The 23,154-nt window shown below is 43.8% G+C and overlaps 1 protein-coding gene and 1 long non-coding RNA gene across 2 annotated transcripts; one reads left to right on the top strand and one right to left on the bottom strand.

Annotated features, from left to right (window-relative positions):
- Positions 1 to 250: 250 nt before the first annotated feature.
- cspg4ba (chondroitin sulfate proteoglycan 4ba) lies at positions 251 to 22,917 on the top strand. Its single transcript, XM_086111595.1, has 10 exons — positions 251 to 480; positions 5,802 to 5,965; positions 7,691 to 11,257; positions 11,360 to 11,833; positions 12,397 to 12,573; positions 15,861 to 16,059; positions 16,157 to 16,288; positions 17,237 to 17,409; positions 17,503 to 17,686; positions 18,763 to 22,917. Exons 1-10 carry the CDS (start codon positions 387 to 389, stop codon positions 20,820 to 20,822), a joined length of 7,224 nt encoding a protein of 2,407 aa, XP_085967721.1. The 5' UTR covers positions 251 to 386; the 3' UTR covers positions 20,823 to 22,917.
- Positions 16,692 to 18,953, bottom strand: LOC147205139 (uncharacterized). Its single transcript, XR_015100942.1, has 2 exons — positions 18,825 to 18,953; positions 16,692 to 17,636 (listed from the first exon to the last, which is right to left on the bottom strand). It is a non-coding gene; the product is annotated as an uncharacterized LOC147205139 (long non-coding RNA).
- Positions 22,918 to 23,154: the final 237 nt, after the last annotated feature.

The following is a 23,154-nucleotide window of genomic DNA, read 5'->3' as shown; positions in this document are numbered from 1 at the left end:
ATGAATCAAGTGAACTTCGCCTGGCAACAGGTGACCAGTCATCAACCAATTCAAGTAATTCGCTGTATTATTCTTCGTGTTGATTTATTAAAAAACGCTGCTTGTTCTTAGAAATCGTTAAAATACAAAAAAAAAAAAAACCTGCGAAAATAACGCCCCGCATTCCACGCCACGCTTGTCTCTTTGCGCTGTTATTTTGGAACGCGCGTTCACGAGAGGGCTGGCGCGCTCACGAGGCGGAGTCTTTCGATTCCCCTGTGCCTCCCCGGTGGTCCTCTCTTTACTGCCGTTTTCTGTCACAGAACCAACTCGAACTCTGTCGGACCAGAAGACAAAAAGACAAACGCCGTGTGCGAGCATGTGAAATGTCGACTTAGCGAAGGAAGATGTTCTCCTTTGGGAAAAGAGCCCCGAAGAAGTTGCTGCTGTGGATCTGCGGGCTGTTTTGGTGGTCGCTCCTGGTCGAGCTAGCGTCGGGAGGTAACCGTGCTGCCTTCAAACTCTTTTTACACGCGACACAAACTAGGATATTATTTGCTGTACCGTGCAACGTCCTCTTTTTGGTCAAACTTTTGCATTGGTTGAAGGCGACCGCTACCAACAAATACCTAAAAAGGTCAAAAGTAGTGTTAGCTTTTGCGAACTGTGACATATCGCGAATAGTTATGCTGAAAATGATTACAACAAAGTACATGAGAATTAAGTTACTAATATTACAGTGCAATGCCGTGATTTGTTATATTGACCGCTCACTGACCACTTAATTTGGGACACCTCCACAATAATGCCATCTAATGCAAAAACGGCATCAAAAATAATCATGGTTAATATATTTTTTTAATATGTACTGTACGTATATCTAATACACACAAAATGCCTCACAATTCTAAGATTCAGTGTCAGAATCTCAACGCTGTGTTCTGCACTTGCTTGAATGGATTTTATCTGGTTTCCTCTCAAATTCTAAAAACATACGTTCGGTTAATTGAACTGTAAATTGTCCGTCGGTGTTAATTAATATGAGGGTGAATGGTTGTTCGTATCAGTAACCGTTTAAAAGAAAAGAATTGTATTTTTTGTTTTCTTTGTCTGTCTGTTTTGTGATCTTTAATTCTCTGTCATCAAGGTCATGGTAATGCGCAAAGGTTGAATCCAAGCAAGCATGCTCTTTGTGGTTTTTTTTTCATGAGTATAATAAAATAATTGACCAAATCATTGCTAACTCACTGTGAAAATATCAATAAAAAAAAGGCCCACGGGCTACTCATGTGGGCCTCGAGGGCTACCTGGTGCCCGCGGGCACCACGTTGGTGACATGATGAGTATAAAATGAACGTATGATTCTAGTTTCTTGTCAATTGCCTTTTTGGTCTTCGTATCTTGTTCTTTTACCGTTAAAAGGAATATTTAATGCAGCTCTTATATTTAAGGTCAATCGACTATATTGTGCAGGTTTAGCAAATATTTTTTTTTTGTTGTTGTATGTTTCTATTTTTTACAAACAGCATAACATGCATCAATGATTGGTATATAACTTTTACGCATTTAGAGTACAGAAGTGCAGCAAAGCATAGTCATTGCACATGATGACGACAATACCACACTCAAGTGGCTCCGGCCTCCTCTCCTAAGGGACAAGGCTGTGCATGTGTGTTATTTTTATGGCTATATACATTGTTGGCACTCGTATGTGTATTCATTAGCCTCGTCTGCTTGAGTTCATCCTTGGCATGTGTCATAGAAATTCAGTGGGCTTCACTCATCCCAACTGTGCCAGTGGGAATAATCAGGAATAATTTCACTGTGACTCACTCACTCCATTGAAAATAGCAACAGTAATGGACGCAATTTGTTATGTTACTATGGTCAGTCTACAATTTGTTCAAAAAATGTTTCCAAATCCTCTCTTCATGACGGGAAGGCAGCCGGAATATATATCACTTACCTGCTCTAATGGAGTAGATAAGTCCTAACTACCTAAATATGTGACTGAAAAACACTTCCAGGGTATAAATTAGGGCTTTTTTTTTCAGACTAATACCAGCATGAGTATTCACTCTTTGTGTATTCACCGATATCAAGTTCCGACACCTGTAGTACTATAGATATCTAAATTTTCATTTTACACAATGACAAAAGAAAAAAATCGTAATTTTTTTATGATGCAGATGATTATTTGCTAATACGTCAAACTGCCGCAGTATAGTGCCAACTACTACTGAGGAGCACTTACTCAATGTTATCTATCTATCTATCTATCTATCTATCTATCTATCTATCTATCTATCTATCTATCTATCTATCTATCTATCTATCTATCTATCTATCTATCTATCTATCTATCTATCTATCGATCGATAGACAGGTAGCCCTCGAGGCCCACATGAGTAGCCCGTGGGCCTTTTTTTTTATTGATATTTTGACAGTGAGTTAGCAATGATTTGGTCAATTATTTTATTATACTCATGAAAAAAAAAACCACAAAGAGCATGCTTGCTTGGATTCAACCTTTGCGCATTACCATGACCTTGATGACAGAGATCGATCGATCGATCCATCGATTTATTTCCTTATTTAGCTAGCTAGCTAGCCTAAAGAATCAGTGGCTGCTATTGGCAGCTTTTCGAGTACCCGATATCTTAAATAGGGCCTGTATCGACCCGATACCAATACCTGGTGTTGGCACTCTTCCATCACTACTACAACTATCAAAGAATCAAGTGAAAAGGGTGTGTACTGACTGTAGTTCATCGTGCTGTTTATAACCTTGAAATATTATGTGGCGAGCTCCTAACTCAAATCACTCTTATCTCAAATCATGTGCTGCCGGGACCGCAGTGTAAATGTACATTTACCAGCTTCCTTTTCCCAGTGAAAAAATATGACAAAAAGGCCATATTAAAAAGCAAAACACGCACATGCACATTTAATACTTTGGTGCTGGCGCAAAACGAGGACAAGTACAGTGTGCTGACGGCTGGCGTGATATGCTGACATCACACATTGTCTAAAAATATCAGCCTCCTTTTGTTTTGTTACATCTCCAAATTTTCCTTTCTGTGACTGGCATCCCTTTGCTTCCCTTTGTGCCCGTACAGATTACGAGAGTGTTCTGTAAGAAGCCTGTTGCCCATGTACGGCTTTGACAAAACAAAAGGAGACACTTGAGTCAAGTTGCATCGCCGATTTGTTGGATAAACTTTGGCCCACAAGCAGTGACAAGCTCTGGTCTTGCTTCTCTAATCAACAGTAAAGACTGGCTTTGTTGTGCGCTGAGTTGACAGAACATGCTTCTTTTTACTATCGCCTTCTCCTCTCCTCGCCGTCGTTCGCCAAAAGTGCGTGTTTGAAGAGTTTATGTCGCAAAACGTCTGACACCAGCCTCCTTCAACGGAAGCAATCGTCTTTGCCGTCTTTTTAACCACTTTCTAAGAATGCAGCCCTTACACAGCCGAGGAGACCTCTGTTTTTTAAGCCAGCGTGACATTCAGTCAGACGTATTAAACGTCATTGCGATTGCACCAAAACGCATCTGAGCGTGCATGTCCATCCTTGTCGGTACAGTAAAAGGACAAAATGTCACCGATTTTTTTTCCTTCTTTCTATCTACTGAGAGGGATGAACGATAAATGCACTTTCTGTCTGTCTCTGCCAAAAATTTCTGTTGATATTTGGCTCCATTTAATGATTCCCTAACGGACACCATGTCGTTTGCGTCTGATTGACTGAGAGTTGAAATCTAGGACGGTCAGGTAATAACTGCTAATTAAATGGCACCTTAAATAGGAACAATACAGAAGAAACTAGAATGCACTCAGTGGAGCAAACACTTCCACCAAGGCTGGACAATATAACCTAGTTTGCATGAGTAACAAAATTGTTGACTTTCACATCTAGTCATCTCCTATATTTGCCTGATTTTCTTCACCGATGAAGAAAAATGCTGGAGAAAAAAAACCTGGGTACAGTTTCATAATGTTGTAAAGAACTTTTTTCACAATTACAAAGGATCTCAAACAAATGTGCACCACACCTGTAATTTGCACATTAAAAAAAAAAGGTTAATTGTTATGTGACTCTACATACTCTACGTCAGGGGTGTCAAACTCATTTCACATTATAGGCCGCATACGGCCTTGGTAGATGTCAAGTGCGCCGGACCATTAAAATTCTACCATACTCTGCGATAAATGGCCACAATAATATGTCTTTCCTTTGTTTTGGTATAGTGAAGCACAAGAACATGAGGAAAATGTTGAAATTTCATGAACATATCTTTTACCTAACATTTCACGAAACACCTTAATTTCCTTAGACAAATGTGCAATTTAATTTTATCATTCACATACAGTATATGCATTGCAGCTGATCCCACTGATTATACAAAGGCACAAAACTTTAACATGTAATTGGTATTGAAACATATAGTAATGCACTTTAAGATTAAACGAGATTTATAAAGAAAGGATTTTTTTTTAAACCATTTACACATGTGCATATAAAATCTAAATGTAATCCCTGCCTACACTTTACAAACGAAATAGAAAACAGTGTGCCGCATAGCGGATAATCCATGAATTGCACCCTATTAAAAATATTAATTCCGTGTCATTTATGCATTTTTAAATTATTCTGCGGGCCTGATCGAACCTCCTCATGGGCCTGTTCCAGCCCGCGGGCCGTATGTCTGACATCTCCGCTCTATGTACTTTACGTTTGAATTACAAAGATTTATCACACATAGAAACGATGGACTGCCATTCATTTCTAATCTCTCTTTTGCCATCGCGTCAGGCGGAAGAAGAACTGGGATCTGTATTTGCCGAGAGCAGCAAACATGTTTGTGGATGTTTCAACTGTGTCTGTGGGAGCTGCTGGTGCCTGGGCATGAAAGCTTGACTGGGACAACTAGTCACACATTAGTCCAGATTATAGGCTGATGTGAAATGGCAGGGAAGCGAGCCAGAAGAAAACAGATGGATCTGTCCTTGTAATATGCCGTTTCAGGAACTTGCGACCTCAGAAAATGTGGGGATGGGGAACCTTTCATGTTCAGATTGAAGGTCTCCATCAGGGGAGGATGGGTCTAAACTCGCCTGCCTCATCCGAAACCTCAATTTGTACACTGCTCGTGCGGCATTAAAAGCAAATATCATGCTGAAATTTACCTTTGTAAAAGCCACTTTCTTTCAAGCTTAGTTTTCCACCGAGGCACAGGCTTGAGTGTGCTTCTTTTTCAAGGGAATTCCTCATTCCAGTGCTGCTGATGGACTTGAATGTGAATTATTATGGCACAAAAATTACAGCCGGTCCAACAGAGATGCGCCGTAAAGCAAATCTTTGATCTACACTCTCAAGCATGCTTTCCTTTGGTGCATGAAAAGCAATTCTGCATAATGTGAAATATTTTCAGGCAAAAACTCGCTTAAGGTCAAGGAAAGTTTAGGTTAAGGTTACCTTAAGAGCCTCTGGACAAACATGTTATGTGATCTGAAATGTGTGTTTGTGTGTGTGCGCGCTACTCTTGTAAGAACAACTAGAATGCCAATTAGCCTGGTGCTTTTCTGTCTAAATGTCACATGCGTGCTATATTAGGACCACAGTACTTTACTTGCTCTTGGGTTTCTGTATTTACACCCTTGTTTTTATTTTTTTCTTCCCATTGACATACACCGGGCATGTTTGATTGTCCTAAAAACCTGCAAAAAAGATGAAAGTCACACGTGAGAAATATACTGTATCTTTTGTCTGTTTGTATTTTTTTTTTTAAACAAATGTGCCTCTCTGCTCTTTTTCTCCAGCGTCCTTTTATGGCGATGGCTTTGTACAGCTGAAGGCAACAGGGTCGTCCGACCATAACAAGCTCCACATTCGCTTCCGAACTTCCAGTACCAATGGCCTGCTGTTTCTCGCCGCCGGCCAGAGCGTCTACTTTCTGCTAGAGCTCAATGCCGGTCACCTGCAGGTGGGTACATCCATGGCCCCCCCATGCATGAGCATATGTGTTCAAGTATACATGCTATGAGCACACACATGCATGCATGCCCACAAAAAGTCGTGCTCACGCCATCGCTGACCGACCCGAAGCAATGACGCCAGATCCGCTAACAGTGTCAGTCTCTCCACCCGGTAACGCAAGCAGACAAGTCTGCGTGACGCGAGCTGAGTGCCAGCGCCATACCAGTCCCATCATGTCACAGCTGCGCATTCTGAAGGCTTTCCGATTCCATTGTGTTTATTATGATTGGAGTGAACGTCACCAATTAAAAGTTTGGTTGGAATCAGAATCAGAAAGTTTTTATTGTCCCTTTAAAAGGAAGTTAACCCATTTAATCCCACCGGTTACATTTGTGAAGGACAACAATGATTTAATTTACAGGGCTCTAAAATTTTTTATTACTGATTACTGGAAAGGGCTACCAATGACACCTGATTTTGACTTTTAAATGTCTGGGAAAAATTTGGGATGAAATGGGTTAATTAATGTTGCAGCTGGAGCACACAGAGGACAAGGCACACAATGACAAAGTGAAATAAAGAATAAAAAAAAAACTAAAACCAGACTCAATAAAAAAAACATGCTAACGCTTGGTCAGTCCAGAGCAGTTATTAACGATTATTTCTAAAAGTGCAACATGCGGATATGCAATTAAAGAATGGTATGTCTTTAGATCACCATAGGAAATATTGGAAATTTTTAGGAGAAATAATCCATTCTACGATCAGACTCTTGCCATCATTGTACCGATATAAACTTTCCATCGAAACAATAAGACAAAGTCTCAACTGTAATGGTGAAGGTGATTTCTGTCACAGATGCACTTCAACAGTGGCGGTCCAAGCTTGAATGACGAGACACCCCGCCCCATTGTTGTGAGCCAATTTTGGGGCTCATCGGCGCCATCCCAGCAATGCCTCCCTGTGCGGCCACACATAATGCACATGCCAAAAACCGCCGCTGGTTTCACATACGCTGATTTGACTTTTTTTGGAATGATTTTACCTACATACTGTATTTCTCCCAGAAATGCTCCTCATATTCCGATTTGTACAATCTCAGTGGCATTGTTCCTGGAGGTATTTAGGAGTGAAATACAATTGTACCTTTCTGATTATTCCAAAGCCCACTGTAAGCAGTTCTGCCAGGCTAAAGCTACATACAGAGGGAATGTCCAGTATATGCTGAAGGAAACTTATTTACCATACATGTGGGAAGGGAATAGTCCTGAGTAATTCATTGCCAGCAAACTCGAGTAATTGTGACCAATCTTTTTATTGTGTCAGAGCATGGATTGAATCGCACTGTGTTTCATGGCTGTGTTTTAGTGAGCTCGGGGTGGAGGGACTGCTCATCCCCTCTTCCTTCTACAGGGTCAGGCCACCAAATTATTGTTGTGTTCACTGTTACAAGTGAACAATTGTGAGTCAGGCTTGCGCGTGCGTCTCTCCCTGGAAGCCCGCGCTCGATTAGCGGGGAGACTCGGCAGCAAGCCTTGACGAGCATGTCATTAGAATTAATTTGAGAAGGTGACATGATGCACTCAAAGGTGTGGCTCAAGGCAAAGAGATAATGTTGCTCCTCTTGCTTGGAATCTCAGACAAATGTTAGAATAACAGGTGACATTCTTTTAACACAAGGCCTCAAAAGTGTGTGTGACTTGTCTGGTAACACGGCATGTCTTTTCCCCAGCTGAAACTGGATTTGGGATCTGGGGAGCAACTCCTGCGAGCCGAGAGAGGCACGCAGCTCAATGACCTCGCCTGGCATTCTGTGGAGGTCAACCATTTCAAGCGCAATGTCACTCTGACAGTCAACAAAAACTCTCACACAAGTGCAAAGATCCCCGGCCCCCATCATGTTCTCAGCATCTCGGATGGTATCTATGTAGGAGGTTCCGTTGGCCTTGACAGACTTTACAACCCCAGAGACCTAATTGGCTTTCGAGGCTGCATGGAAGATGTCGTCTTCAACGAACATGACCTGCTGTCATCGCTGAGGCCATACACTGGATTCAAGACCGTCCATGAGGTGTCGCTAGGTTGTAGTCCTCAGTTTTTCGCCACCGAAGAGGACCCCGTTAGCTTCTTTAGCTCCAGGGCGTACATTTCTCTCCCTTCCTGGAATGGCCATCAAGAAGCGGTGTTCGAGTGTGTTGTGCATACTTCGGCCAGAGAGGGCATAGTCCTGTACAGCTCTGCCAAGGAGGGGGACTTTGTGGCACTGGAAATTCAAGAAGGCTTGCCCGTGGCGATCGTCGGGAAAGGGGGTACCAAAACGGAGCTTAGTTCACTTACGTTTATCAATGACAGGAAATGGCATGCTCTCAAGATGCGCTTCAGTTCTAAAACGCTGGAATTAACCGTTGATGGGGAAATGGTGAAAAGCAGCGTTAGCTCCCGCTCCAAGGGGCTGCACTTTAAAGGCTCCATTTTTATCGGAGGCATCGATGACAGCGCCAGATCAGAAGTCCGAAAGGTTGAGTTGATGTCTGTGGCAGGAAAACGAATGCGGGGAGGCTCCTTCAAAGGATGTATGAAGAATATCGAAGTGAACGGAGTGAAGATGGGCCTCGACAATGCGGTCGTCACAAAGGATATCTCAGTTGGCTGTCAACCTGAGAAAGAACCGGTGCCGTCGACCACTGCGAGTCCAACGAGTGCTCCAGAATCTCTATTTTTCTTGGTGAGCCCAACACCGTCACTGTCGACACTCGCAAGGGGTTTGGACAGAAGGTATGGCTCTCATTTCGTGCAGCTAAAACCCCTGATAGTTGAAGAAGGCGGCCGGGCGTCTCTCGAAGCCAAACACATCAAGGTACTCTTGGATTTCAAGATGCTTGGTATTCGTCAGTCTCAAATTGTATTCCAAATTCAAGAACAGCCACTGCATGGTCAGATCAGGCTTGATGTTGATCAGGACCAACCTCAGAATACCTTCAGCATGTTGGACCTTTGGCATGGACGAGTAATGTACATCCATGGAGGCTCGGAGGATCCAGATGACTTCTTCATGTTTTCGATAGCTTCCAGCAGTCGGAAAGAAGTCCCGGATTATCTCCGAGCTAACAAATTGTACCGCTTCAACATTACCGTAACACCCACCAATGACGCACCTGAATTGAGTCTCCCCGAAGGCAATCTTTTTGTCTTGTTGGAAAACTCCAAAAAACGACTCACCGCGGATGTTCTGAAGGCCACAGACATTGACAGCAACCATAGCAATCTTGTTTTTACCGTGCTCGGGAGCCTGAATGCAGACGCGGGCTATTTGGAAATCGAGAACAACCCAGGAACAGCGGTGACCTCATTCTCTCACTCAGACTTGCAAGAATTGGGAGTATATTATGTTCACACGGGGGTGAGAAACTCGAGGATAGTGATTCGAGTCAGTGATGGGGAGAAGGTTAGTAACACTGTAGTTTTAAGGGTGATGGCTGTAGCCCTTGAGTATAAAATCGCTAACAACACGGGTTTGGAGGTCAATCAAGGAGAAATAGCTGCAATCGGTTCACAACAATTGTCCGTCGAAACCAACGCTGTCAAACAAGTGATTGACATCCGTTATGACGTCATTGAACACCCGCAGTATGGAGAGCTCCAGAGACTTCACTCGAGTGGCGAATGGAGGCCCACGGACTCGTTTTCCCAAAGGCTTCTGGAAAAGGGACGTCTGAGATATGTCAGCACCTACCACGAGATCCAGTCATCCAATGCCACTGATCACTTTAAATGTCAAGTCCTCGTGGCTGCAAGGGCAACCGCGGAAGTCGTTTTCCCAATCACCGTGAAATGGGTGCGGTACAACTTGGTGAGGAATGTCATGATGGACTTGGATAAAGTTAGGAAAGTCACGCTTGACTCGGATTATCTGTTTGCTGCAGCCACGGGTGTGATTGTCTCCGAGGGGGATCTTTATTTCAGGGTTCTCACCACCCCAAAGAAAGGAAAACTGCTCCTGGACAAAACCGTCCTGACAAAGAACTCAACCTTTAGTCAAAGAGATGTCACGGATCGAAAAGTACACTATGAACTAGTTGACCGGCCTCATGAGGACACGCATGACAGATTCAAGTTTCACTTGTTTTCCAAACACGCTCAGTCCCAGAACTATGATTTTCAGTTTTCGATTCAAGCCGACGTGAACAACGTTTTCATCAGGAATGCCGGATTGGTTCTTCGAGAGGGGGAAAGTAAGCTGATCACAAAAAATGAGCTGTTTGCAGAAACATTACTGACACAGGATATGTACTACACTGTGCTAAGCAGCACCAAACATGGAAGGCTTGCTCGTATTTCTCAGTCTAATTCGAACTCGAGCTATAACAACATCTTAACCTTCAGCAATCAAGATCTCTTAGAAGACCGGATCATGTATGTTCACAACGATGGTGAAACAAGTCAGGATGAGTTCACTTTCATTGTCTCTATCGCCCAAGGTTTCAAATCCTTCATTGCGGATGATGACATCGGGTCCAAAGAAGGAACGTTCAACATATCCATTCAACTTGTCAATGATGAGAAACCGGTACGTGTCATTGATAAAGTTTTCCATGTCGTGAGAGAGGGACGGCGGCTGCTCACTGTTGAAGATTTACGTTACCACGATCCAGACTCCGATTTTGACGACGGCCAGTTGATTTACATCCGTCGCGGAATTCCCATGGGAGATTTGGTGCTGGCGAATGACACAAGCCATCGGCTCTTTGAGTTTCGGCAGAAGGATTTAGAAGAAAAGAAAGTGTTGTTCATTCACAAAGGCGCAAGCGTCGGCAGGTTTGTGCTCTTTGTCTCCGATGGCAAAAACTTTGTGTCAAGTCTTTTAGACATCAGTGCGCAGGACCCTTTCTTGCAAGTTGTCAATAATACCGGTTTACTGGTGCAAAAGGGACAGTCGGTTATATTTTCCACAAGTAATTTTACCATCCGATCCAATCTGGATATCCGAGATGACCAAGAAGTTACGTTCAGGTTGGATCACGCCCCGAAGTACGGAAGACTCTACCGAGGCACAAACGCGGTGGAGTCATTCACACTGTCTGACCTCAAGAACGGATTCATCTCTTATCAACACGATGACGGCAAACATCTGGCGGACCATTTCAACTTGACGGTCACGGCGAAGGACATCCACCTTGTAGCGAGGATCAATGTGAAGGTTTACCTGGAAAGTCACCAGAGGCCGCCCATTGTGCAGCATCGCAACAATCTCCTGGTTGAGGAAGGAAAACCAGTCAAGATTGACGAGACTAAACTTGAGGTTAGTGTGAGAGATGCCGGCGGGTTTTACTTGCTTTGTCTTTTCTTGGTCTTTGTGTTTGTCCTTGTCTAAAATGAGGCAGTGTTTCCAACTGACACACAGGTCACACATGAAGACAATGTGCCATCCGAGATCGCGTTCACAGTCAAGGCGGGTCCCTATCATGGCTTTCTCCGACATTTTATGGAAGCAGACCAACGTTACGTCGGAAGCGAGGAGTCTCCTGTCAAGACATTTACCCAAAAGGACATTAACAGCGGAAGCATCCAGTACGTGCAGGTGGAGCCCAACAAAGTCAACGACACCTTTGTCCTGGAGGCCACCAATGGCGTCACCGACGTAGGCGACATTAGCGTGTCGGTCGATATCATACCCCGTCGCATTCCACTTCACGTCTTCAATTTCACCGTGGAAGAAGGTGGCTACAAGGCCCTGACAAAGGAAGTACTTCAAGTCAACAACCGACACTTTGCTGGCATTAACTTCCTGTTTAATGTGACTAAGCCCCCACGTCACGGCCGCATCGAGCACTCCCGACATCCCGGAGTGCCCTTGACGTCTTTCAGCAGGAGGCAGGTAAGGTACTCGACAGATAATCAAGCATCAACGGCAAAGTTTCAAAATGAATGTGACATTGTGGAATGTCTAAATTTTAATGTGATGATAAAGTTTTCGTTCCTGGAAAAAAAAAACACTCCATTAAACTCACACTCTCACAATGTGAGGCATGAGCTTCGTCGGCATCTTAAGGATGTAATAAATTGTGTTTAATGTTTGCGTTTAATCAAAAATTTGGCTCTACTGATTATCCATCGGTTAATCGAGTCATCACATCGCCAAGCCAGCATTCCAGTAAAGAAACTCAGCTCACAGGATGCGTTTTGAACCGATAATAGATCAATTACTTTTTTGTCATTCTCCATGTAAATTAAAAAAAAAAATTACTTTGAATAAATTAGAGGTACCAAAATGTATTGTGCTCAACTTCAGAAGTTTCACTGTACATTGTAAGAAACGACCAATTTACTTTCGTGTACTGTCATTGTTGCGTTGACTCCCCTGACATGAGTCACACCTCATTTTGTATTTGTTCTGTACCGACTTTATATCCGTCCTCATAATTTACAAATTTGAACCAGGTGGAGCATGAATTCATCTACTACGTCCACGACAGCAGCGAAACCTTAGCAGACAACTTCACAGTGGTTGCCAATGACACAGGCCTGAAAAAGCAGAGTGAGGCTCGCGCCCTGTTCATCCAGGTTACAGCTGTCAACGATGAGCCCCCTGTGATCACTTCCAACAGAGTCCTCAGGGTGAGCCTACACTCCTACTTTATATTTTAAACGTTTACCAGTACATCCAGCATAGCGTTCACTGATCGCTTCCAGGCGCTTTTCATGGTCTGTCTTTATGTGTGTTTGTCTTTCATTGTTTGTCTTTATGTCCTACGATTGGCTGGTGACCAGTTCAGGGTTTACTCCGCTTCGAGCCAAAAATCAGGTGCGACCAGATATGAGTGCCGGCACCGTAGCGGCGATGCCTTGCATTCTGTTTAGTGTCAACAAATGTACTTCACAGTTTGCTGTCCACAAGGTGGCTCTCTTGTACTTCAGTTTGAATTGCTCAGAGTATTAGTTTGGACAATGAAACAAATCATTAGGTTTGTTTGAAAGTTACCATCTTTACATGTGCTCAAACTGTCGCCTCTAACTATACACAGGTGCATATGAATAGATGAGATTTTTGTGGAAAAATGTAAAAAAATAAAATAAAATCGTCATTTATGTAGTATGTAGGTTTCCCAACAAATAGGGTAAAATGTCTTTTTGAACAATATATAATATTATAGCTTACAGCAAGTGAAAACCCACAATTCCCCAGATCTAGAAGTTAGAATATTTAATTCCAAACAATCAAAATGTTTTTGTTTTTTAAATTAGGTTTAAATTAGCCTTCCCAAAATTATTTTATTCTTTATTTAATAATTCTGATGTCCATTTTTTCAATGCAACGCATGTATTCTATATAAGAGGGTGAAAAGTGCTGGAGTGTTGACAGGGTTGCTGTCGGCTCCGCCGTGAAAATCTTGACGATCAAGAGCCTCAGATTTGACGTGAGGTTGAGGAAACTGTGTGCATGATCTTGCGCGTCTTTGAATTTGGTGACTCAGCGCTGAAGCCCCTCGTCAAACCGATCCCCGCTGCGACGAAGCGACGAAGCGGGGGAGTGCTCGAGGTGCTTGCTGTTCCCTCCGGAGGGTTTGCTGATGAGCGTGCTCCTATGGATGCGAACGTTCTTTGGCGGTGCTGATGGGAAGTGCGAGGGTCCCATGTGGCTGGCTTACAGGTGCTAATTGAAAAAGGACCCCGTGCTTCTGTTCCAGTAAGAGCAGTTTACTCACTGAGGAAGTGGCAGACTGGTACAAAGGCTGTTATTTGATCGCTGCTAAGTCAAAGCCTGTAATTTGAACACCATTTCATCACCACTAAGTCATGAATCCCTAGTAAAAAGAAAACGGGAGAAGGAAACAAAAAAAAAAAGAATAGTCACATTACACTCATTTGCTAGAATGACGAGATCAGCCTTTGCGTTTACCTTTATTTAGACCAAGATGACATCCGTTTTCGTGCTTTGCACGTCGTCCTTTGTAAACTCCACCGAGCCGTAACTGACACTGGCAACAACAAAGGCGAAGTACTGTCATAGTTTGGATCTTCACTGCAGAACTGCCTGTGGGAGTTACGACCTGTGTTCGTGGCAGCGTTACGCAATAGCTGCTCTGGCACAGCGAATAGAAGCTCATCCTTTGTTGTCAACTCTTTTGCACAGCTCACGGCTTTCGCTTCGGAATTAAACTTGCACGGCATCATGAGGCGTTTGGATTTTCGCTGTCCTTAAAATGCGTTCTTACATTCTGAATTCGTGTATCTTATTTCCTTCACTTTATGATATGCTCTGCCCTGAAAACTTACCGATAATACAACTGATTATCCATCTACCCATTTTCAGTCGTGCTCGTTCTTATGAGGGTCACCGCTGACAAATAGATAATTGCAAGCAGACATGCAGACTGCAAAATATGTCAGTTTGTTGACAGCGTGGACATTTTTGGCAAATGGAATCAGCACATGATGGACCTTGAACATGACTCACCGAGCAAGCTGGCTATTTAAAAATTCTGAAAGATTTATAAATCGATTGATAATTCATTTTGACATAGTGGTCAAGTCAAGCTTGAGAACAATAAAGTGCCTGTACACACAAAATCTGAAGAAAATTATGAGCCATGAGTGTATTTATTCTGAAACGCCACCGACGTTCCATCTAAGATGTGCAACGATCAATTGCGCACCTCTGTCACCCTCTCAGCGCACACCGTGACACTGCCCCTCACCATGCACACACACACATTACATTTCTTCACTCATTCCTTCATTTGCACCCCCGGTTGAATCTAGAAACGGGACACCACACGATTCCCACTTCCCTTACAGAATCAGTAGCGCAACCAAGGGATATGCGACAGGTCACACGTGGACAGCTCCATTCAGGAAGTCCAAACATGGGCGCTGTTTACGAGGCCCTTAAATGAGGCTCTTTCGCATGCGTCGGGTCACAAGAAATTTCTGTTTTGATGAATGTCATGTTTTTCATTATTTATGAGTGGAAAATATGCGACCCAATTTCATCATCTTCAGAAAACAGCTGAGCCGTGTTTGGTTGTTTTCCGAGCAACTGTGAGGTCATTTTAAGTTGACAGAAAGTGTTAAAATGGCCGCCCCCTCAGATGGCTAACAACAGGTGGATTTTTCTGCCTAATTAATCATGCCCTGTTCAAACGAATGAAGGCACAAAGAACATATTAATGGAAAGAACATTTTTGGTTGACTTCCCCGCATTGACAAGGAGAACATCAACTAACTTGTTGTGGACAATAAAACCAAGAATCAAATGATGACTGGACAACTCCTTTTCCCCCTCAGAAAGAAAAAAATGGTTAAACATGTCAACCTGTAACATGATATTTAACACAGTCGACATTTTTATGACAGCACGTGCATCCTTTCACAGCCAAAATGGCATCTGTAACACTGAAGAAAAGTAAAAATGCTGTCAGCCAAAGTCATAAACTTTTTTTCCCCAAATCAAATTATTATTATTTCAATTTTAAAAAAAAGATATTTTACAGTGAATGCCTTCCTATTTGAATTATGCTTGGTAAATCTGTTTGGAAAAGCTGACACATTTCTTCCGGTAGTCCTGCCGTTCCTTTCGAGCTTCATCTCGAAGACAATTTTTTTTCTGCTTCATTGGATGATGTGCAATGGAAAAAGGCTAAGGGAGATTGAAGAAGGGTATGGGAAAATAGCCTTAGAGGTGACCGTCCGCAGCATTTTGTGTCGTTACGAAGTAAAGGACACAGCTGCCTCCAAAGGCCTTCAGCGGTCTAACCATCACGGAGCATCCGCGTTATTCCAGCTATTTTGTGATATTGCGATACACTTCATTGGTACGTATCATAAATCCTTCAGGTGTGGCTTTTGAAAGCTGACTATTTCTTTTATTGATGCGCATTTATGTCCGTCTCCCCTGCGTCAAGGTTTGGGTGTCCTCGGTGACAGAGATCAGCCTGGAGGACTTGAGGGCGCAGGACCTCGACACATCCCCGGAGGAGCTCCACTTCATGGTGACCCCACCCAGCAACGGCCACCTGGCCCTAAAGAGCGCCCCCATGACAGCCGTGCTCAACTTCACCCAGGCCCACATAGACCGGGGACAGCTGCTGTTTGTGCATAAAGGTGAAAGTCGTTTCTCAGTCGGCTGTGAAACAGCCGTGTGATTGTCATCGGCCACTCAATCCTTCATGGTTTCATTTTGGAATCCGGTTCCTTCCAGGTGCCATGTCCGGAGGGTTTAACTTCCAAGTCAACGACGGTGTGAATTTTACTCCCCGGCAGATCTTTAGCATCACTGCTCGATCCTTGGTCCTCAATTTGGCCCTAAATCGGCCCCTTAAGGTTTTTCCAGGTAAATCGCACCACAAAGTAAGCTGACAATTGATCTTGATTGCCTCTATGTTTAAGTCATCCGCCATTTTGTAACCAAGTCAAGACTATTTATAAATACTTGCACTGTATTTTACTCTTGTTCATGCTGACTTCTCTTCTGCTAAATCATTTCCCACCATTTCTCACTGACGGGAGCTGCCAAATGCAATTCATCATTAATAATGTTTGATGGTAGCTATGCTATTTTCATAAAGTTGATCTAAAAATAGGCTAATGACTGTCTGCTAGCTTTCCTGGGATTTCCAGCCGTCTGGATTGCAAGTTTGGAGGGAAAAAGGATATTATGTGGGTAGCAACCTGCCAGCTGGCACGCTCTGCTACGCTTCCCGGAGTGGCAAGTCGAAGAGCTTTATACTGTCTCGTCTGAGGAAGCAAGAGTTTTATTTTTTTTGCTTCGCAAACAAGGTCAGAGATTTAGCAGACAATTAAAGATGGTGTGAGAAGTACAGTGAATCACTCTTACGATGCCGAGTGATAAATGTGTTCATCTTTGTAGCACTCCTCAAATGCCCTGGGTAAATCCCCTTTTCATGAAATAGTTGCATATGCCTCATTATGGACTCAGAACGGCTTCACAGTGTTTCCACAAAGTGTCTGTACCATCACCAAGAAAGACGAAGATACTTGGAGAGCTCATGAAAAGTGATCTATTCACCTGCCTTTAGTGTTGCGTTCATCCAAAGGGCTTATTTGTACCCTACCAAGTAGATGCGTTTGTCACAGTCCATTTTACGTTACACCGCGCATTGCATTTGGATCACACCATCACTAAGTATGGATGAGTATGTTTCCGCTTTTAGTACTGTAGAGATCTCGTTGCACTCGAATACTTTTTTAGTTCCAGCCGAACTGCATAGCAGAATCCATTAGACGTCGGTAACTGCAAATAATGTTTCCTTTTGTTCAGGTTCCTCTACGCCAATTTCAAATGAGGAATTGCAAGTAGTAACCAACGACGTCAGCCATACTTCGAACCGCACAATTACATTCCGTGTCATTCGACATCCCAAACTGGGGCGCCTGGTGAGAAAACAGTCTGAGAATTTCTCCGTTGACATTTCCACGTTCACGCAAGACATGGTGGGTGGAGAACACGAAGACATTCCAATAAGCGTTAGCTTCCGAGCAGGACCAAGTCGGACCTTGTGATGCATTTTTGTGATTGTCTGGCAGGTGGATCGGAAAGAGGTCTTGTACATCCAAACCCCCGTCGAGGCGGCGGTCTGGGAAGCCTCGGACTCGTTGAGCTTCTCTGTGACATCACCGCCTTCATCCCTGGAGAGTCTCACCTTCAAGATTGACATCTCCTATGAGAATAAAGGACCTCGACATAACACAGTCCTTTTGGCGAACACCGGTAAGAACATCACAGCCCACCATTGACCCCGGAAAATGAATTCAGACTTGGTTATACATATTTTGAAGATAATTGCTGGAAACGTGAGCAAAGACTGAATACTATGTCGTGCTCAATTGTGGAGATCGAGCTTTCAATTCTTTTTCATCATTTTACTTTGACAGTTTTTTTCTTTTGAATGTGGCTAACACGGGACTCATTGATGCACCTTGTCATCTTCCCTTCAGATAGTTCGATGGAGTAGCTGCTTTAAAGTGCCTCATTGTCAGCCATGAGTGTCTGCATGTCATGCAGACAAGAGTAGTTTTTTTTTTTTTTTGGAAAGTTTGACAGCCGGTATGTCGACCAGGGCTTTGTTCCTGGCTTAGCCACTTTAGAACACATAGTTGTGGGTTGTGTGAGTGCACGCACGTCATGTGGAGACAGACGGGAGGGGTCTCAAATAATTTCAAGAAGTTCAACTTGACGCCAGTTTGTGGAACTGGGCTTCGGGCGTGCGGGGCTTCTGTAGAGCGCGTCGTTGTTGGCTGTAATTTGCATGCACATCAGGGAGAGACGGCGGAAGAGCAAGGGGATTTTTAAATTGTTGTTTTTTTTTTTTTTAACTCATTCAGTACCAGCCAATTCTAGACCAAGTCTGAAAAGACGTTTAAAAACGTCTTTGGGAGTGAATGAGTTTTAAGTTTGACACAGCCTGTGCATATGTGTGAGAGAGAGATTTTACAGCCACTAGAGCCTTTAGCTCCAGGTAGCAGTACTGGCATTTGAAAGACACTTGACAGCTGAGCCGGGATGTGGTCTCAGCGCTTTTAGCGGATATGCCCACAGCGTTTGAGAGCAGAAACAAATGGCTTGATTTGTTCTGTTTTGAAGCCTCATTTCATTGCACTTCTTTTTCTTCAAATTCAAATTTCACAAAGTTGTGAACAACATTTCTCTCATCTATTTTTACATTGTATTTCCTTATTGTCTGTACAGTGTCCTTGGGTGGCATGAAAGGCGCTTTTAAATAAAATGTATTATTATTATTACGTCTCTGAAAACGTAAGACTAATATCATGTTTCCTTTACGCCAGGAGCTCAGGTCACGGAAGGAGAGAGCGTCGTTATTGATGAGACCAAGCTGGATGCCACTAACCTGATGTCGAAGCTGCCAACGCCTCAGCGGAGCGCCAACGAAGTCTGGTTCCAGGTGACGTCGTTGCCGCAGCACGGCGTCATCGTCGTCGGCGAAAGAAACCTCACCAAGGAGAAACCCAACTTCTCTCAGTTTATCCTCAACAAATACGGCATCACCTACAAGCACGACAACTCGGAGACAAGCCGCGATTCCTTCGCCTTCAGCGCGTGGGTGAACCCAAAGGGCAAAACTGCCCAAAGGCCTTTCGATGACATGGATGTCATCGAGGAGTCTTTCAACATTACAATTTCTGCTGTGAATGATCAGTCGCCCGTGTTGAAGACCAAAGCGCCGAGTCTGACCGTGGTACAGGGAGAGACTGTTGCCATTAAACCGGAGAACCTCAGTGTGGAAGACTTAGACAATCCCCCCGACGATATCGTCTTCTCTGTGATTAGCAAGCCCAATAATGGCTACCTGGCTCTTGACGGAAGATTGAATGAATCGATTGGCACCTTCACCCAAGCCCAGATCAATAATGCGAGTGTTTATTTTATCCATGATGGCAGCCCTACGTCAGGGGTGTTTTACTTCAGCGTGACGGATGGCCACCATAAGCCGATTTACAAACTCTTCAACCTCGACGTGACCAAGATCACCATCTCGCTCGTCAACTACACGGGGTTGACACTTGAGCAAGGGAGCTCAGCCGTTTCACTGATTCGAGACAACCTGGCCGCCAGGACGAATGGCAGGAACGCCACAATTCACTACCTAATTTCAAGACCTCCGAAGTTTGGCAAACTTCTACTGGACGCCCGAGAGGTGTTCCAGTTTGAGCAGGAAGATGTACGGACGGGACATCTCGCTTACCACATGACCGATCTTTCATCCGCGGAAGACAGCTTTGAATTCACGGCCTACACTTCTGAGGCCAATCTGAGTGCGCAGGTGTTAAACGTCACTGTCACTCCTCTGATCCAGCTTGGCAAAAGTGTCCAGGCACCCAACGGCATTGTTCTAAAACTGAACTCCTCTTCCCTTGATGCCTCGAAACTGGCTGCTATTTGTAGCTGTGACCCCGTAGTTGAAATCGTCTCACACCCCAATTACGGCAAAGTGGTTCGGCCAAAGACCAAAAAGTGGCGTCAATCTGAAGTGGTCGAGTCGTTCACGTTCCAGGATGTCATGCAAGAGAAAATAGGCTTGGAGTTGAATGCCAACTTGACAGGAGTTCAAGAGTTAAACGACTCGCTGGTGTTTTTACTGAAAGCCGACAATGTCCAACCTGCGAAAGGGGAGTTCCATTTTACCATCGTGCCGCATGATCCCGCGGCTGTTCCAACCACAAAAAACCCCGTGGTCACAACATCATCTCCTTCTCAGACAACAATCCAGACGTCGAGAAACGCTCCTGCTTCAGACCGCTCCACGGCTGTCGTTTACACCCAGCAGCCTAGCAAAAACCAACAACGATTCAAAGGACGCAACCGCTGGGGGAAGTCCAATCGAACGAGCGTTTTCAGCACAACCCTCGCCAAACCGACCGCAGGAACTGCTCATTTTCCCTTCATGAACACACCCGTTCGTGTGGAATCCTACCCGCAAAAAAGCTCCAACCCTCTTCTGGTTATCTTACCGCTACTCGCTCTGCTGCTGCTTGTGATCATTTTCGTGGTGCTGGTTGTTTTCCTTCGACACGACCGGCGGCGGAAGCAGAGGACCGCCACGCCGAAGGAGGGGCCTCCCGCCGGTCTCCCAAGCAACCAGTCATTCCAGGGCCAGCCCCAGAGGAGCGCCGCCGCCCCTACTGTCACCGTCACCCCACTCAGCCCCGGCAGCACAAGCAGCCCTGCTCTCAGTCACTTACTGGTACGGAACCAGCGCCCGTACAATTATAGCACGGCTGATTCCAACATTCTCATAAGCTCTTGGAGTAGCGATTCTCCCACTGCGTCGTCCCAAATTGTCCAGACCGCCTCTCCTTCTCTTCAGAGGAATCAATATTGGGTTTGAGCGCGAGCAGTTGGGCGCATAGAATTGTCCAAAATATCTCGGTAAGATGAATTATTCAAAAGCAATTCAGGGTTATTGACCAACCTCCAACCTTTTCTGGGGGCTGATTCTCGCCCAAGACTAGACTCCATTTTGAGTGTGTTAAGGTAGTGACACTGTCCGGCCTCAGATGAAAGATGTGAAATCAGGTGGAAAAATCATGTAGCCCAAAAAATGGCCGATGTATATCTCACAAGAAGAAGGTACGGAAAAAATGTTACCGTTGTGTAAACAAAGAAGGGGCTGTTACAGTCGAGAAACCATTTTAATGTGTCGAGATGCAGGCACTTTGGTCATTCTAGCTGGCTAACATTAAATGTCCTCGTCGACCACAAAAAAAAAGCTTTAATAATTCACAAACGCAAAATGTGGTTACATCATCTTCCCCAAACTTGAACAAATGTTTTGGGCAACATAATGCTGCAAGGCTTCCACATAATTAGGAAGTGGTGGAGTTGTGACACTTCCCTGACAGTTCAGATTTTCAGTCCTTTAAATTGGTCCATAATATCTCAGATCAACAGATGACGAGAGGACAGACAACAAGTATTGATTTGTCAAGGAAAAAAAGAAAAAAAAAGAAATTGACCCCTTTTTAGGCATGCGGGGTTCCCCCCTCCGACAGTGACGATATGTAAAGTTGCATTGATAACATGACTCATTTCCTGCGCCGTTTGTAAAAAGCACAATCTGACCACTTCCCTCTTCGTGATCTTTGAACACACATAAACACCTCAGTTTCGTTTCACCTTAATTTGGAAGCATAATGATGATGCAGTGCTGCTTCTTTAGGACCTGAGAGGAAGGGTTCAACGTTCCACTTGTACAGAGTGAATTTTCACTAAATTAATGATCCATCCATTTCATGTGGGGCACTTTGGCTTGCCTTTGTCTTGTATGACTGCAGACATTTGTACAATGTCCAGTCGTGAGGGACTTAAAATGGTGGCCATGTGTATGACCTTGCTTTTCAGGAAAATGTCAATCTGACATAAAGTGACTTTTTTGCTGTAGACGGATGTAACAGAAAATCTGGTCATTTTTCAAAATAAAACATCTTTCAAGTTCCGAACTAAATAAAACGGAAGTAATGGAAGTTATTTATTATTTCTGCGCGTCCCAGTAGCAAATGACCCATGGACCGGTACTGGTCCGCGGCACGGGGGTTGGGGACTCGTGCACTACGTGACATAATGTTGGCTGCCTCTTGGCAACTCTGAGACAGTCATGAGGAAAAGTACAACATTCGCTGTTCTTATTAGTCCGTCCTGCTGCTGTTTAAATGGTATCGCCCATTTAGCACCTTGCTAATACCACCAGAGGGTGCTGTTGTTACTACTAACCGTTACATGGTGTCACTGTCATGATTGGTGAAATACAAAAACACTTGATCACTGAACACTGTGGCAAATGGTAGCTAAGTGATTTTGGTGCCCGAAAAATGGGAATTTCTGATATTGATTAAGCTGCTGTTTTAGCATTTCAATACGCGATTTTCAAAACTCAATAGACTACTGATGATGTTTTTTCTAAACTCAGGTACCCCCCCCCCCCCGCCCCCCGTCCCCCCATTTGTTTTACTTTGTATTTTTTATGTGTTGCAAGTGGGCTGCTCCGAAATGCCATGTTCATAGGCCCGATCACGAATTAAAAATTCAATACTGTTGATTTAATACACACTTTTACTGCATCGTGTTGTTACTCGTAGCATGTGTGAGAACAAATGTTTAAAGTTAACACACCGTTTAAGGCTCGCTTTCTTTCTGATGGGATTTCCCTCATTAGCCTTTGTTGTCATCATGACTCATTGAGAGTCCACTTAAGCGGAAAAAAATGGACTGAATTACATCCTGGTATTTATGTTTTGGGATGTTTAAAGAAGAGCTGCTGTTGATGGAACCTACTGAATAATCACCGGAAACTTTATTTTGGAATGGACTGATTAGAATGCTCTATCCCATGCACATTATTCCAATCTCTAAATGATGTGAACTTACATGATGTACAATGCAATATTTTATTTATACCACATTTTTATTAAACCACTTTAAATGATTGTGTTGTCTCCCCAACGGGCTTTAAAATGTCTCCCTTAAGTCTTCTTTAGTAGCTCTTAGGATCACTCTCATTACAAGAAGCACTTGATAATACCCTGCTAGGGATCTCTACACTTTGTACTAAAATGAGGATAGAAACAAATTCATTACTGTTACCATTATCTGTCTCATTTTACTTCCCCAAGTATTGTTAGCGAAGACAATATAATTGTGCCCCTTTTCCAATGCATATCACC

Source organism: Hippocampus guttulatus, chromosome 5 (genome assembly GCF_054856545.1).
Source record: "Hippocampus guttulatus isolate MCC_2025c chromosome 5, RoL_Hgut_1.0, whole genome shotgun sequence".
NCBI lineage: Eukaryota > Metazoa > Chordata > Actinopteri > Syngnathiformes > Syngnathidae > Hippocampus > Hippocampus guttulatus.
This window is presented reverse-complemented; position numbering and strand designations above follow the sequence as displayed.